The sequence below is a fragment of the Chamaea fasciata genome, unplaced genomic scaffold, assembly GCF_029207755.1.
Source record: "Chamaea fasciata isolate MVZ Bird 193981 ecotype frontalis unplaced genomic scaffold, bChaFas1.0.hap1 SCAF_12, whole genome shotgun sequence".
NCBI lineage: Eukaryota > Metazoa > Chordata > Aves > Passeriformes > Sylviidae > Chamaea > Chamaea fasciata.
The window spans coordinates 19,079,745-19,095,301 of record NW_027094097.1 but is presented as its reverse complement, the minus strand read 5'-3'; the positions used below and the strand labels follow the sequence as shown (position 1 = coordinate 19,095,301).

The 15,557-nt window shown below is 47.0% G+C and overlaps 1 protein-coding gene across 1 annotated transcript; it reads left to right on the top strand.

The window, feature by feature from the left end:
- The first annotated feature begins 4,166 nt into the window (after window positions 1–4,166).
- Window positions 4,167–14,458, top strand: LOC136296118 (fatty acyl-CoA hydrolase precursor, medium chain-like). The gene is made up of 13 exons (XM_066194952.1): window positions 4,167–4,264; window positions 6,351–6,543; window positions 7,366–7,510; window positions 7,960–8,093; window positions 8,429–8,582; window positions 9,470–9,571; window positions 10,386–10,490; window positions 11,137–11,277; window positions 11,362–11,448; window positions 12,430–12,577; window positions 12,765–12,896; window positions 13,226–13,298; window positions 13,716–14,458. Exons 1-13 carry the CDS (start codon window positions 4,192–4,194, stop codon window positions 13,888–13,890), a joined length of 1,662 nt encoding a protein of 553 aa, XP_066051049.1. The 5' UTR covers window positions 4,167–4,191; the 3' UTR covers window positions 13,891–14,458.
- Window positions 14,459–15,557: the final 1,099 nt, after the last annotated feature.

The following is a 15,557-nucleotide window of genomic DNA, read 5'->3' as shown; positions in this document are numbered from 1 at the left end:
CAACTAAGACAGGAGAGTTCAGACTGTTGTGGTATTTAATCTGTAACAGTAGTGCTGGAATTAGGACTTATCCCAAATGTTAGAAAAGGGAGAAAATTTCTCCAGTACCCTCAATTCTCTGCTTTTAAATTTAGTTGTAACTCCCCTACCAGGATTGACATTTCTGGTTTTCCCCAGTGCTTCTCTCTGCTGTCCCCTGTGGCACCGGTCAGTGTCACTGTCCCCGTTGGCACTGGCTCACAGCCTCAGTGCCAGCCCTGGGTCTGTCCCAGGGCCACTGCAGGGCCCTCTCTGGCTGACTGGTGCTTGGCCTGCCAAGATCAAGGCTTGACTCCTCCTGGCAGCGTTGGCAATCACTTCTCTGCCATGTCTTTGTCTCCTGTACCTGGCTCCTAGGCTGCTCCTGCTATCCCAGCCACATTCCTGCTCACACTGGTGCCTCACTGCAGCGATGCAGCTGCACAGATCCTGCAGGGCAATGAACATCAGTTCTCCCTCCCTTCAGCTTCCCTCTGTATCTCTGGAAGAATTTTAAATTGTTCATGGCTAATAATGTCCTACAGCAACGAGCTACCCATTGCTTCTTTCCGAATTACTGGAAGGAGTAGGGTGGGATTTTCTACATCCCCTTGCCCAAGTTCTGTTGCCAGGCAGAGCTCAGGAGCAGGGTGAGACCTCTTCACCACAGTGGTTTTGCTAAGAGGAACTTCCTCCTAAGCATCTGGCCTTGCTTCTTTGTTTTACCTCCTGTGTGGTGTGAGGGGAATATCAATTCAAAATAGTCTTGCTAAATCTTCATTGCACAAACCCTTGAGGTGCTGTGCCACATTCTTTACAGAGAGATAAACAGGCAGTGTTGTATGGGTGTGCACAGAATACTTGCTCATCCTGTGTATGCAGAGAAGTGCAGTTGAATTCACTTCCTAGCACAGGGCAGCACTAAAAATAAATCACAGGGGAAAATTTCAGAAGATCTTACTCATTTCTATGTAGAGATAAGCAGTGTGATGCTCTTGTCTTATCCCAGAGCCCTACTGAGGTGAGATTCACAGTCTCTTTAGCATGTGGTAAAGCTGTCCAAGCTTCAGAGGCTCTAGCTCTAAGTTTTATATTCTGTAGTTTCATTGAATCCTCAGCAGGGGCTGTAATGTTTGTCAATTTTTTTTTTTTTTTCAGCTGTTGAAATCAGGACAGGTTGCAGTTCACTGAAGTGCAAAGAGGCAAAGGTCATCATGTGGCAGGATTTTTTAACTTATGCATAATTCACTGTTTGAGAAGCAAAATCTCTTTAAGTTAATGCCAAACAGGATTTGAGAATTGTACTCACCAGGTGTGTAGCACTGTCCTCAGATTTACAAGTCCAGTCTGTGTCACTGGGGTAAGAGTGTCCACATTTGCAAAGCATATAGGCCATGCTTGCAGATCCACCAAAGTATCTCCAGACAAGGCTGTAGGGATCTAAAATCCCTTTTTTGGTTCCCTTACTGTAAGTAAGGTGAGCAGAGTTTGCAGAAACTGCTTTGCACACGTAATATTTTCAGAATGGCTGCCTCTCTAGGCCTGTGGATAGGATATGTGCTCAGACTTTTTGCTGAGCGAGTACTTGAGAGACAAGTAGTGAGTAGAACAAAGATTGAAGAGAAAAGCTTGGAAACTGAAACAGTAATGAAGAGGGGAAATAAAAGGAAAGTAAATGGGAAAATACGGAGTTTAGCAAAATCAGCAAAGATCAGGAGAGAGAAGATAAATTGGTTTTGAAAATAAAGTTTGTTACAGCAAAAGGAGAGAGCAGCAGGTGGAGAAAAGGGTATTCAGCTTTGCAGCCAAGGATTCCTCCTTGGCTTGTGGGACAAGACTGAGCTGAGGCTTGAATGCCCACCAGTGTGGGAGCTGAGCCACAAGGAGGGATTCTTGCATTTCCACCTGGCATGGAAACAGTTTTCCCTTGCCAGGAACCAAAGCAGTCCAAGGTCAGATGAAGTGAGAGAATTTACAGCAGCACCCAAGCAGGCAAACAGGAGTAGAGTTTACTCCTGTGCAGTGCTTCTGAGGTGTCTCAGGAACCTTCATCACACAGATAATTGATTAAGCTATCAAAAGATGACTTCTTCTCAGCTCCATCACTGGTACCCCAGGCCCCTGTGCCAATAATTGCATTAGACAATGCACACATCTATCATTACTGTACAGACTGCATATTCAAGCAGTGCACTCTACTCGCAGACCAGTTTTGTTGACCTTTAGTGTCTCTTCTGAAAATCAAGGCAAAAGTCTGGCAGGGAGCACCTACAGAGCCACAATTCACTGTAATTCTGCACCGAAGATTTTGTCCTCATCCTTTCCTCAGCAGCTCAGATTTGCAGCATTTCCCATCTGCCAGGGCACAGCGAGAACTGGCCGTGGCCTCAGCCTCAGCAGCTGCACCCCAGCACAGCCTGGCAGGGTGTGCAGGGCACTGGGGCACAGCTCAGGAGCCACCACAAACACTGCAAAGGCTGGAGACACAGCCTGCACTGCATGGGGTCACCTGCACTACCTGCCGACAGTTTGCTCTGCGAGCAGCCAGGTTCAGGCTGACTGGGGTTTATCTCCAGGGGCTGTAAATCACACCAGTGCACACACTCGGAGGAAGATTTGGAGTAAAGTACACAAGCAGCATTAGCAGCCAAGTGCACAAGCACAGCCACAGCACCCAGGATTAACAGGTGCATAACAGACGTGCTAAACTACTTGAAAGACTGTGGGTCTTGTAATCCACTGAGCTGTGAAGAGAGGTGTGAGCAGGAATGGATCTGTAGAAACGGAGCACCTCTCCTGTGGAGACGGGCTGGAAGAGCTGCGTTGTTCAGCCTGGACAAGAAAAGGCTCTGGGGAGACTTTAGAGCCCCTTGCAGCACCCCAAGGGAGCCCGCAAAAAAAATGGAGAGAGGCATTTGCAAAGGGAATGTAGCAACAGGTCAAGGGGGAATGGCTTCAAGCCAATGAAAGTAGCTTTAAATCAGATATCCAGAAGAAAATCCCCCTGCAAGGGTGGGCAGGCCCTGGCACAGGGTGCCCTGAGAAGCTGTGGCTGCCCCTGGATCCCTGGCAGTGCCCAGGGCCAGGTTGGACATGGGGGCTTGGAGCAGCCTGGGACAGTGGAAGGTGTCCCTGCCGGTGGCACAGGCTGGGATGAGTAAAGCTTGGAAGTTTCTCCCAAACCAAAGCATTCTCTGATCATTTCATACGATTCTTTGAAATGCTGTTTCTGACTGCAGAGAATGCCCAGGATCTGAAATTGCAAAACTGCCTCTCTGCAGCAAAGGCTACTGAGTCAGGGGAAAAAATAATAGAAAAAAAAAAAAAGAAGACGAAGCCCAATACTTGCGTAAAACCAACACAACCTCGTAGTTAGTGTGAGCAGACAATCTCTATTCAGCTATTCTCTCCTTTTCATATCATCTTTCATTTATGGATGTGAAATGACTCAAAATAAATCCGCTGCATTTTCCAGAGGCATTAGATATATAGTTACCACCCAAATGTCACTCTTTAATCTTGTTCCCACGTTACAAAAGCTCCTAATTAATCACTTTATTGTTGTTACCGTATTGCAACACTATACCAACCATCCCTGGACACACAGAACTGAGTGACAGGTGTCTCCTGCACCCAGCAAGAAAAGCTGGGATTTTTCTAGGATTGCTTTGGTCAGAAAAATAGCCTTTTATGAGAATAAAAGTCACTCACCTTTCACACCAGTAAAAGTACACTTTTCAGGCGTATAGGTTAGGACTTGGCTATATTTTGTTTCCTACACTGAGATCTTAATTCCAAAACGAAGTCAATGCAATAAAGCAGAATCGAGGAGCTTTGCTGGTCTGTGCAGTGCCGGGTGAGGAACCCTCCGGTCCTTGTCCCAGCCGGAGGCGCTGCAGCAGCAGGGCAGCGCTCCCGGGAACGCAAGGCTGCTTCCAGAGCACTCGGGAGCCCGCTGTGCCCGACATTCCGGCAGCAGGACCGAAAGGAGCACTGGGGAGGCAGCGGGAGCCCCGAGGGGCAGGAGGGCTCCCCGTTCCCGACCCGAGCCCGGCAGCGCCGCTCCTGGCTCGCAGCCCGGGCACTCCCTGGCCTCACCCGTGTTTCCTTGCGTAAGGCGGCCCTGGCCGAGCCTATAAAGGCACAGCCTGCGGGGTCGGTGCCAGCGGCACCATGGCAGCTGCGAGGGACACGGCGCTGCTGGCCTGGATGCTCTTCGTCGGGGGCACGGCGCTGGCGGCGACAGGTAAACACCGGGGCTTCGGCCCTTTGGTCCCTGGAGGGCGAGAGGCCACCTGCAGCTGCCTCCCGGTGCCACCCGAGAGCCGGGCACAAACCCTGGGCTGAGCCGGGCACAAGCCCTGGGCTGAGCCGGGCACAAGCCCTGGGCTGAGCCGGGCACAAACCCTGGGCTGAGCCGGGCACAAGTCCTGGGCTGAGCCGGGAACAAGCCCTGGGCTGAGCCGGGCACAAACCCTGGGCTGAGCCGGGCACGAACCCTGGGCTGAGCCGGGCACGAACCCTGGGCTGAGCCGGGCACAAACCCTGGGCTGAGCCGGGCACAAACCCTGGGCTGAGCCGGGGAACAAACCCTGGGCTGAGCCGGGAACAAACCCTGGGCTGAGCCGGGCACAAACCCTGGGCTGAGCCGGGCACAAACCCTGGGCTGAGCCGGGGAACAAACCCTGGGCTGAGCCGGGCACAAACCCTGGGCTGAGCCGGGCACAAACCCTGGGCTGAGCCGGGCACAAACCCTGGGCTGAGCCGGGGAACAAACCCTGGGCTGAGCCGGGCACAAACCCTGGGCTGAGCCGGGCACAAACCCTGGGCTGAGCCAGGAACAACCCTGGGCTGAGCCGGGAACAAACCCTGGGCTGAGCAGGGCACAAACCCTGGGCTGAGCCAGGAACAAACCCTGGGCTGAGCCAGGAACAAACCCTGGGCTGAGCCGGCCACAAACCCTGGGCTGAGCCGGGAACAAACCCTGGGCTGAGCAGGGCACAAACACTGGGCTGAGCCGGGGAACAAGCCCTGGGCTGAGCCGGCCACAAACCCTGGGCTGAGCCGGGAACAAACCCTGGCCTGAGCCGGGCACAAACCCTGGGCTGAGCCGGGCACAAACCCTGGCCTGAGCCGGGCACAAACCCTGGGCTGAGCCGGGGAACAAACCCTGGGCTGAGCCGGGGAACAAACCCTGGGCTGAGCCGGGAACAAACCCTGGGCTGAGCAGGGCACAAACCCTGGGCTGAGCCGGGCACAAACCCTGGGCTGAGCCGGGAACAAACCCTGGGCTGAGCAGGGCACAAACCCTGGGCTGAGCTGGGCACGAACCCTGGGCTGAGCCGGGCACGAACCCTGGGCTGAGCCGGGAACAAACCCTGGGCTGAGCCAGGGAACAAGCCCTGGGCTGAGCCGGGCACGAACCCTGGGCTGAGCCGGGCACGAACCCTGGGCTGAGCCGGGCACAAACCCTGGGCTGAGCCGGGCACGAACCCTGGGCTGAGCCGGGCACAAACCCTGGGCTGAGCCGGGCACGAACCCTGGGCTGAGCCGGGAACAAACCCTGAACTGAACTGGGTACACAAACTCAGCTGCAGTAGCGTAACCTTCATTTCAGTTTCTAGACTGTTTTCCACCATTTCTCTTCCTTGCCTTCTTTGCAAATTGCAAAATCAAATCTTGCCTCCTGAGGCTGAGCAGCCACAGTACCACATCTTTAATTTCATATTAAATCTTTCACACCGTTCTTAAGATGAATCTTGCACAAATGTTGACACGATTTGTTTGTGCCAGACCATCTTTGGGTATTTTAGAAGCTTTTTCTTTTGGCTGTACATACCTTCAAGAGGCTGGAATATATTTTCTCTGTTCATTTTCTTTTCTTAATGAGAGCAATCTATTGGGTTTTTATCTAACAACCCAGGGGAAAAGAAAGATTAAGATCTCTATGCAACCACTAATGCGTGATGTGGTAAGACAATACATATTGTATACCTGATGCAAATTTTACACACAGACCAACCAAAATGAAGGCTGATATAATGTCAGCTAGACTGATTTAATAAACATATCATAATAGTGTGTTAGAATAAATTAGTAAATCTAAATGAGTAAACACTAGTAATGCAATCAGTAAAATAAATTGGGAAAATAAAACAGGAAAATAAAAGAGCAGATTAGAACAGTGTACTGTTAAAACTGATTAGAGTTTGCTGAAGCTTCATGTATAAAAACGACCTGTTGAAGTCAACAAAAGGAGTACCTTTAAGTAGCAAATCTAGCAATTACTTACAAACAGAACAATTATGTGGTTTTGTGCTCCTGTCCCACAGAACCACCAGAAGCGGAGACCACATATGGGAGAGTCCGAGGGTTCCAATTCCAAGTGGACACAGCTGAGAGGACTGTAAATGTCTTTTTGGGACTGCCTTTTGCCAAGCCTCCGGTTGGATCCCTGAGGTTTTCTGAACCCCAGCCACCTGAGCCATGGGAAGGTGTCAGAGATGCCACTTCCTACCCACCGATGTAAGGCAATGACAAAACCACTGAACCTTTCAAAATGTTACACCCTATGCAATTCCATGACACCGATGTGCACGCAGGGCCACCCACAAAGATAAATGCCTTGGTGCCCTCTCCTTGCACCTGCAGCTGTTCCGCTGGATGCATTTCTAAAGACACACGATGAGCTGCTCTCTTTAGCAAAAGCTGCCGTTTCACAGGGATGGCCTGAGGTGGAGCAGCACTTTACACATGATGCTCTGGCTCAGGAGCCCTTGGCCATCACTTAGCAGTCACTACAGGCCTTTGGAGCAGAGACAGAAAGCAGCTGAGGAAATGTTGGAATACAACATTAGGCAAAAAATGCTGAGTCAAGGGCTTCAAAGGGCACATAAGAAATGCACAGCAATTCTTCTAATCTACGTTGTAAATGTCTCACTCCCGTTGTCCTAATGCCCTCGTTTAGTGTCTCAGGCCTAATATCTACCATTGCAAGATAAAATGGTCTTGGAGACGTAAAATGATTATTTTATATTTTCACTGAAGTAATTTATAGCCAAATGTATTTGCTGATATATTTCTGTGATATTGTGAAATGTGCAAAATTGTATCTGCATGTCACTGTGTACTGCAGTGGCTTTCTTTTTACAGACCTCATTAATGACAGGACAATGAAGAAAATATATGAAAAGCAAAAACACACAATGGTTGCAGTTGCTACCAATCTAGAAATGTGCTAGAGATCAGTTTCTGGTTGGCCCTTTGTTGTGGAAGTACAAAAAAACTTCTCTTCATAGCTTTCAGGTTTCACTTAATCTGTTGCTTGTTGCTTTTTCATTTTTTCAGGTGTCTACAGGACAAAGTACTAGGACAGTATTTGTCAGACATTATCACCAACAGAAAAGAGAAAGTTCTTCTCCAAGTGTCTGAGGATTGCTTGTACCTAAATGTGTACACACCCGTTTCTACAGGAAAACAGGAGAAGCTGCCCGTAAGCAACATCCTCCTAACACCTTGAGCAAAATTATCTGAGAGCAAACCTCCACCCTATGGCATGAGCAGACATGCTGGGACAGTTTTGTAGTGCTGATCAACTTACATGCTTTGCCCCAGCAAATATTAGCTGAAATTCAAAAGAGACACAAAATCCTAATTTACAAGTAAAATGTATTGGTGTTCCAGCTAAGCAGGGCTTGATTTAATCTAAAGGATCTGTCCAAAGTCACAGGGCACTGACACGGTGTAGGTATTTAACAAAATCAATGCCATTGTGCAGACCTGCATGCCTTAGATTCAACGGATTTCTACAGTTTGTGAAATGTAATCTGAAAGAGTCAGGAGTGAATCAGCACAAAATATTAAATCTTGGGTTGTATTTAGTTTTTATCATTGGGAGCTCATACCTGTTCTGGGTTTTTGATCCTGATTTTCTCTTTCCAGGTCCTAGTATGGATCCATGGAGGTGGATTAATTTCTGGAGCAGCTTCATCATATGATGGCTCAGCATTAGCAGCCTTTGACAACATGGTGGTTGTAACAATTCAGTACAGATTAGGTGTTGCTGGATATTTTAGGTAAGATGGTTGGTCTCAGTTTTTCCTGAGGGATTTCCAAAGTGATGTGCGCACAGCCTCTGTAAAGAGAAGTGCAGAAGACTTGCTTATGCAAAGAAACATTTCTGAACTGCCTCTGCAAGAGCTGGGGACAATTTCCAGTCCCAAGGCAGCTCTGAGACCTGTTCTTGCGGCTTGCTGCTTCAATCTCAGGGCTTTCCGAGCCGTTCATTTGTCCGTTGTGTAGACAGGCTCTGTGTAGAGAATGGCAGATGAGTTCTCACACCACAGATTATCTTTTCCTCTGCCTTTTTGCTTGCATTGACCATTTAAACCAAGCTGTTCTCTCCCTGCAGCACTGGTGATGAGCATGCCCGAGGTAACTGGGGATATTTAGACCAAGTAGCGGCTCTTCGGTGGATTCAGGAAAATATCATACATTTTGGAGGAGATCCAGGATCCGTCACTATCTTTGGAGAATCTGCAGGAGGAATCAGTGTCTCTGCTCTTGTAAGTTCACAGTAATTGTGAATTTGAATTACTATGGGGAAAATCCCTCCATCCTTTTTCAGTATCTGCCTGAGAAGTCAGCGAGAGAAAAGGGACGGTGTTACAATACACAACACCTGGGTCTTTGATACAACAGCAAGGCAACAGTACAACAAAAACAATACAGATCTCGATTGATAAAAAATGTGTCATTTTCATACTCAAATGTTGTAGTTAAGTATCAGAATGTTACTACTCATCTGCAGAATTAAATTCTGGTTGGTTTGGGGTATTTTTCAATGTAAAAAACCGTCAAAGTCTAATCTCATGAAAAAACTCCTTTAAGAAGAGTTGTGGACTCTTGCCCATTTTGTGTTTGCTTTGACGGTCACTTGTGCAAAGTGATCGAGGTGAACAGTCCTGGTAGCTGAAGTTGCCCTGCAGTTTGTGACCCGGTGATTGTGTAAAATCTCTGCTTCCACACGGAGCACATTGGCTGTGACGCTCTCCTTCTGCAGTCCCTCACACTTTGGTACAGATCCCACAGCCAAAGCAGGGCTCATTGTCCATGGGGTACAAATCCCGGCTCCCTCTGGCCAGAAGCTCTTTATTGCCCTTCTGCAGCAGAGCCAGACTGCCCTGGGCACACTCAGTCTGCCCCTGCCTTGCAGTGTGGTGCCATGAAACGCTGGAAGCAAAGTGCAGTGGGAGGGGAAAGGAGCTGAACTCCTCATCCCTGCCAGCGCTGCCCAAGCCCTTTGCACAGCTGGACTATGGTCAGAGGCTACACAACAACACTCTGACCACATGGGCTTTCAAAATGTTCCACATGGCCACTGCTGATACTGAAATCCACAATCTCTGGGGAGAACACAGTGCCTGTCATGCTTGTTCTTGCTTCTTCACAGGTCTTATCTCCCCTGGCCAAGGGCTTGTTCCACAAGGCCATTTCAGAGAGTGGTACTGCAACCCTGGGCTTGTTCACTGACCAGCCGAACGAGGATGCAAAAGTGGGTAGTGGTGGTAATTTTAATTGCTTCTTCCAGAATGTTTTGCATATCCTGAACTGTTCCTTCCAAATATAGAAATGTGGGGTTTTTCTTGTGAAACAAAACAAAGTCATTTAAGACTGTGTGCAAAGAGTACATGTTTAATGATGTGTTGCTTTTCAAACACCCAAGTATCCACAAAGAGAGAGGAAGGAAATGTAAAGGAATATCGTAACACGGAGTGTCTTCAAGAAAAGTCAACCTATCATTTTTGGCTGGAAAATGGTATCAGACTCTGAATTCTCTTCTCCTCCCCTCCCGTTGGATGCTTGTAATGTGCAAATAATCAAGACTTCTTTTTTTTATTTTTATTGGAGAAGTACTGGCTTTCATCCCTTTCTTTTCTCTTCAACTACAAGGAACAATTTCCAGGAACCTGGGTGATAAAAGAGACATCTCTCTCTAATGACAACCGTTACACCAGCCAAAAAGACATCACCAAGAGTGGAAGAATGTGCATTCTGTTGCCCTGCACATGGTTTATTCCCTAACTCCTTCGTGTCATGCAGCCTTCTCAGCCCAGCATGTAATTTACCAGAATTGTCTTAGAATATTTCTCTATCAAAAAAACCTGGAGGCAGAGGTTTTCTCCTTCTGCCAAGCCCGTGGTATGAAGGACTGTGAGGCCTTACAGTACACTCCCTCTGGAGCTGGGACTCCAAGCCAGACTCCAGCAACTTTGTGCAGGAGCTTGGGCTGCTCTTGCTGGGCTCGGTGTCTCATAGAGCCAGATAGAGGAAATGTGTCCAAAACTGTTTGTTTTCACTGCTTGCAGAAAATTGCTGCTCTCTCTGGCTGTGAAAAATCCAGTTCAGCTGCAATGGTTGAATGCTTGAGAGGAAAAACAGAGGAAGAACTAGTACAGATGTCACTGAAAATGGTAGGTAAAATTATACTTTTATTTCAATGACATCTCAGACTTTTTCATAATATTCCCTTGTGTGCTGGAATATTAGGAGAACCTGAAGTGGATGTAAAATTTGACTTTCTTCACTTTTTCACAACATGACAGCCCTGCAGATCTGCACTGATGCCTCACCTGAAAATTGCAAACAGGTTCCTGCCCTTCCAATCTGCCTGCACTTGGAGCTACCTGTGGTTTGCTGTCATGCTCTGCCAGGGCAAGGAAAAGAAAATGGCACAGATTCTTCTGGAGAACCTGAAAATCAAATCATATATTATCTCCTACTTAAAAGCTCTTATCACAATTCTTAGGAAACTTATGCCTTTGACACTTCAATACAGAAGTTGTTTTTCCCCAAAGTTCCACACGCTCATGTCCATTCTGAAATAAGACGTAAATTCTACATAATGACTTCTGTTTCACAAACATTAGAAACATCTTCAAAGATTCTCCTGCCTAGTATAGAATATCTGTTAGAGAAATGTTAACATGGCTTTGGCATTACTTCTTGTATTTTTCATTTGGCTTGAGTTAGGAACTGCAGTTAAATTTGAACTTCTTTTAGAAGCAAAATCAATGTATTAATGAAAATTTCTTTTTCTGTTTCACCCGTTTTGTTCAGGATATCTTTTTCGCCAATGCATGTGTAGATGGTGTATTTTTTCCAAAGAGTCCCAGGGAACTACTATCTGAAAAATCAATCAATGCAGTCCCATACATAATTGGAGTAAATAACTGTGAATTTGGATGGGGACTTCCTATGGTAAGACACTTGAAATGTTGTTATTTAAACATCATTTTGTAAATAGAAGCTTTTTTAGTAAGTATGATTCTCTGGATCACACAGATGATGAAATACCCTCCTTTCGTGGATGGTCTGGATAAAGATGTTGCACGTCAAATTTTGCAGAGCAACTTAGTAGTATTCATTAAGGTAAGAGACCATTTTCAGAATAACCCCGTGCTGCTTCTTCACTGGCCTGGCAGTTTGTACCCTGGAGGGACACAGTTCACAGGGAAATGCCATTGTGCTGGACAGCTCCCTGAATTGGGGCAGAAACGGGCAGGCATGTGCTGCATTCCTGTTACCTCTAGTGACTGAAAAGATTCTCTAAATTTCCAGCCTAAATGCCCCTCTACTTAAAAAGGAGTTCTGTGGGAATCCAGGAGTGATGCAGAACCTCAACACAGGTCTCTTGGGGTATTTTAGATCGCCCCAGGTTATGCAAGACATGCAGAGTACCAGCAGGTATGACAGGAGACCTATGGGACACACCCTCCTAAAGCAGTAGCTGGGCACTGGAAAGGAAAGCCTGAGCAGTTTAGGGTGCACTGACACCTACCTTCAGGTTTCTTGAGGTTTTGCTCCCCTGTAATTTACAAATCTCTTGGCTCTGTGGTGCCTTTGTGCTCTCCTGAAACTACTGTATACAAAAGTACAGATTAAGAGGTAAGAATTAAGGACTCTCTAAGCAGGGCCAGTACTTGCAAGGGATCATTCAGTGACACAAACATCCACCACGAACTTAGAAATGCAGAGGCCAGGCTTGTTCTGAATGGCAGAAACGATGGTCATCTACAACAAGCAATGGATGTTGTGAAATCCAGCAGGACTTCTCTGCCGTTACGAAGGTTGTGTCCACAGAAGGGAGAAAAACCAGCATCACTGACTGCTGTTCACCTAAAGGTGTTTGATCCTTAAATCTTGCATCCCTCTTTTCCCCAAGATCACCTGTACCCATAGCTGTGTAACTCCAATCCTGAGCTCTGAGCCACACTCTGACACAGCTGAGGATTTTCTCTGAAAGGTGATGGTTGGGATTTAGCCAGGGATGTGCAGATGCCGCACTCACTCACTGCAGTTACTGCTTACAGTGCTCATCATCATTTTCAGTACTTCTTACTGCTGTTTCAGGGTCTTACGTCTGAAGTTGTTGACAGAGTGTACAAGGAGTACATGGGGGATGCAGAAAGCCCTGCTCAGGTCCGGGATGGCCTCCTGGATGCAATGGGAGATATCTACTTTGTCATCTCAGCTGTGGAAGTGGCCAGACACCACAGAGGTAACTCAGCAGCTTCAGAACAACCGCAGAATTCTATCTGTGGCTGCTGTGCACAGTGTGCAGCACTGTTCACTATCCAGAGAACTGGAAGTGTTTTCATTCAACCAAAACAGTTTCTAATGAAAGCTGATCATCTTTGGAGCAGGTATTTTCAGCTCTCAAACTAGCACTTTTCTGTATCCTCCAGATGCTGGCAACCCAGTCTACTTTTATGAATTCCAACATCGACCAAGTTCAGCCGAAGGTGTGGTACCAGAGTTTGTAAAAGCTGATCACGGAGCTGAGATTGCCTTTGTCTTTGGAAAGCCATTCTTAGCTGGTGATGTACCCATGCTTATTCCATATTCCTTTCAGAACCTCATTATTACTCATTTTAATCACTTCAGGTCTTCAGAAAAGAATTTCCCTTTTATAAGCATTATAAGCATTATAAATATTATAAGCATAATTTCTATATTGTAAGCGTTATTATGAGCATGAACATTTTCTGTCTTCAGTAGTAGATGCTTTTCATTACATCATTCATCTGCAGTTCTCCCCTAGAAAAACCTCCAGTAGCTCAGGGCAACAAGTAGAAGTGTTGCAATTGATAGAGCTGATACTAATTATTTACTTTCTAATGTGGCAGTTTCATCTCTCCCTTTGCAGGAGGTGCTACAAAAGAAGAAAATAAACTTAGCAGAACTGTTATGAGATACTGGACCAACTTTGCTAAAAATGGGTGAGAATCACAATGCTATTTACAGCTCAACTTTTGTCTGTGCTGCCCAGAACATACTTACCTGCCCAAAGCAGTCCTTATACGGTGCTTCCTACAACTTTGGCCGAATTTAAGATAAATATTGAAGCAATTTCCCTTCTTAATGGATTTTCTAATAGAACCTGCAAACACATGAAAACAAAAATCTAAGAGCAGTGACTCCATCTGCCATGGAGTTTTAGATCTAAAATTCATGGTAACTATTACACTTCTGCTGTTGCACTGATCAGCATCTTCATAAAATATCATCCACTTATTCAGGTACCAGAATCACATCATCTGGGCTCCTCTTGGTTTTCTGAAGTGCTCTGAACCTGGACAGTCAGAGAGCCATGGATTGGCAAATGGAGAGCTAACTTTTTGTTCTATTCTTTCCAGAAATCCCAACGGAGAGGGCTTGGTCCATTGGCCTCAGTATGATCTGGAGGAAAAATACCTGGGAATAGCCCTGGAGCAAAAAGCAGCAGAGAAACTGAAAGAACACAGAATAGAGTTTTGGGCACAACTCATGGAACAAAATCAGACTGGAAGGAAAAGGCACACAGATTTATAAGAGCTCTGCAGGGTACAGGTTGCTTTTAAAACCCAAAGGGAAGTCATGCAGACTGAGTTTGCCAGGATGCAGAGTAAGAATCGCCTTCTAACTCACTGTGGTGTAATCAGCTGTCTTAATCACAGTGAAATGAGAGAAACGAGGGGCATTCAGAATGTCTGTCAGACTAAAAATCATTGCATAATGAAGCCAGTAGAAAAATACCTCACAATCGTTCCTGGTCCAAACAGACCATGGCACCTCCTCAGTGCATATCAAAACTGAATCATGAGGCGGGAATGAGCAAATGAATTGAAATCTGTAAGAAATTCTCTATCTAGAATACACAGGAAGTGTCAGACTATTTTATATGCTTATTCCACTCTTCTTTCAGAAGAGCATGGTCAGTTGTCTGTCCTTCCTAGAGCCTCTTTCTGCTTCAACTGGAAATAGCTTGGAGGCAGCAAAGCATCCATCAAACTACGGCTGGGAGGTGGGCTTGACATCTCACAAAACAGGACAGAAAATCTCCACTTGTTTTATTGGTCTGTGAATTGTTATAAATAAATGCTGCTTTGATTTTTTTGAACTTCCTTTTCTTTCACTTACCTGGCAGAGGCTAATTCCGAGAGGTAAAGTCACACCCCGGAAGCCAGAAATGTGCCCAGGTTCTTTCTTCCTCCTAAATGCTTTCAGGTAGGAATCTTTCAGGTTTCTGTGCAGGAGCTGAGGCTTAAGGCTCTTCCACAAGCTCTTGTGGGCTGTGCCTGTGTGTCCTTCGACCCTCCCTGGCAAATTCCCAGTCCAGTGGCTGGAGGGAGGACGCAGCGCTGGCAGGACAGACGCCCACGGAGGCAGAGGGGGGAGCAAAGGCCGGTGGTGTTCCCTGCATGTTGTTGGCTCAGCACCACCAGAGAGAAGATCTGACATGCAGAGCGTGCACCCCCAGCCTCCCACAGCTGTGCAATGGGTCAGGGCGCACAGGGACTGGAGAGGCTTTTTTGCCAACTTCCATGGCAAGCAGGATACAAAGGAACAGTGTGGGAAGCCAGGAGAGCTCTCCTGCTGACCACAAACAGACCAACAGCCCCACTCTGACTACCCTTTAACTGGTGCCCGGCTCCCACATCCCACAGCTCCCCAGGGGGGCTCTCCAGGGACAGCCCGAGCTCCTGCTGCAGGTGTTGCTGACCCTTTGTAGGTGTCTCCCCCTCACCTCTGGGTTCACTTGCTTTGGCACACCTGTGCATCCCAAGCACTGTGACCTGTACTACCTGCCCACCCCCTTTTGTGCATCTTCCATAACTTGTGAAAACCACCAGCTGTTGCAATTAGGAACAGCTAATTGCAGCGACCATCCTGCTAGTTCTGTCACACATTTCTTACCCCTTCCCTTCTTCTGGTCTCACACAGCCCTTATGTCCATTATTGGAGTGTGTGAGTGTGTTTTGTGTCAATGTGTCTGTCCTTGTCCATTCACAAAAATCATTATCTTAACAAGACAGAAGAAATCCTCTGTGTTTGGGAATGCAAAGCCATAAGTATAACTCCTGTGGAGAAGGGAGGTGTTTTAGTAGGCTCCCATGATGACAAAGCACTTTCTGACCGTGTGAGAGGAAGTGTTCTGTCCATCTGTGGATTTTAAACCCCAAATATAAAGGCTGGTACACTGTCAAACAGCTGAGAAA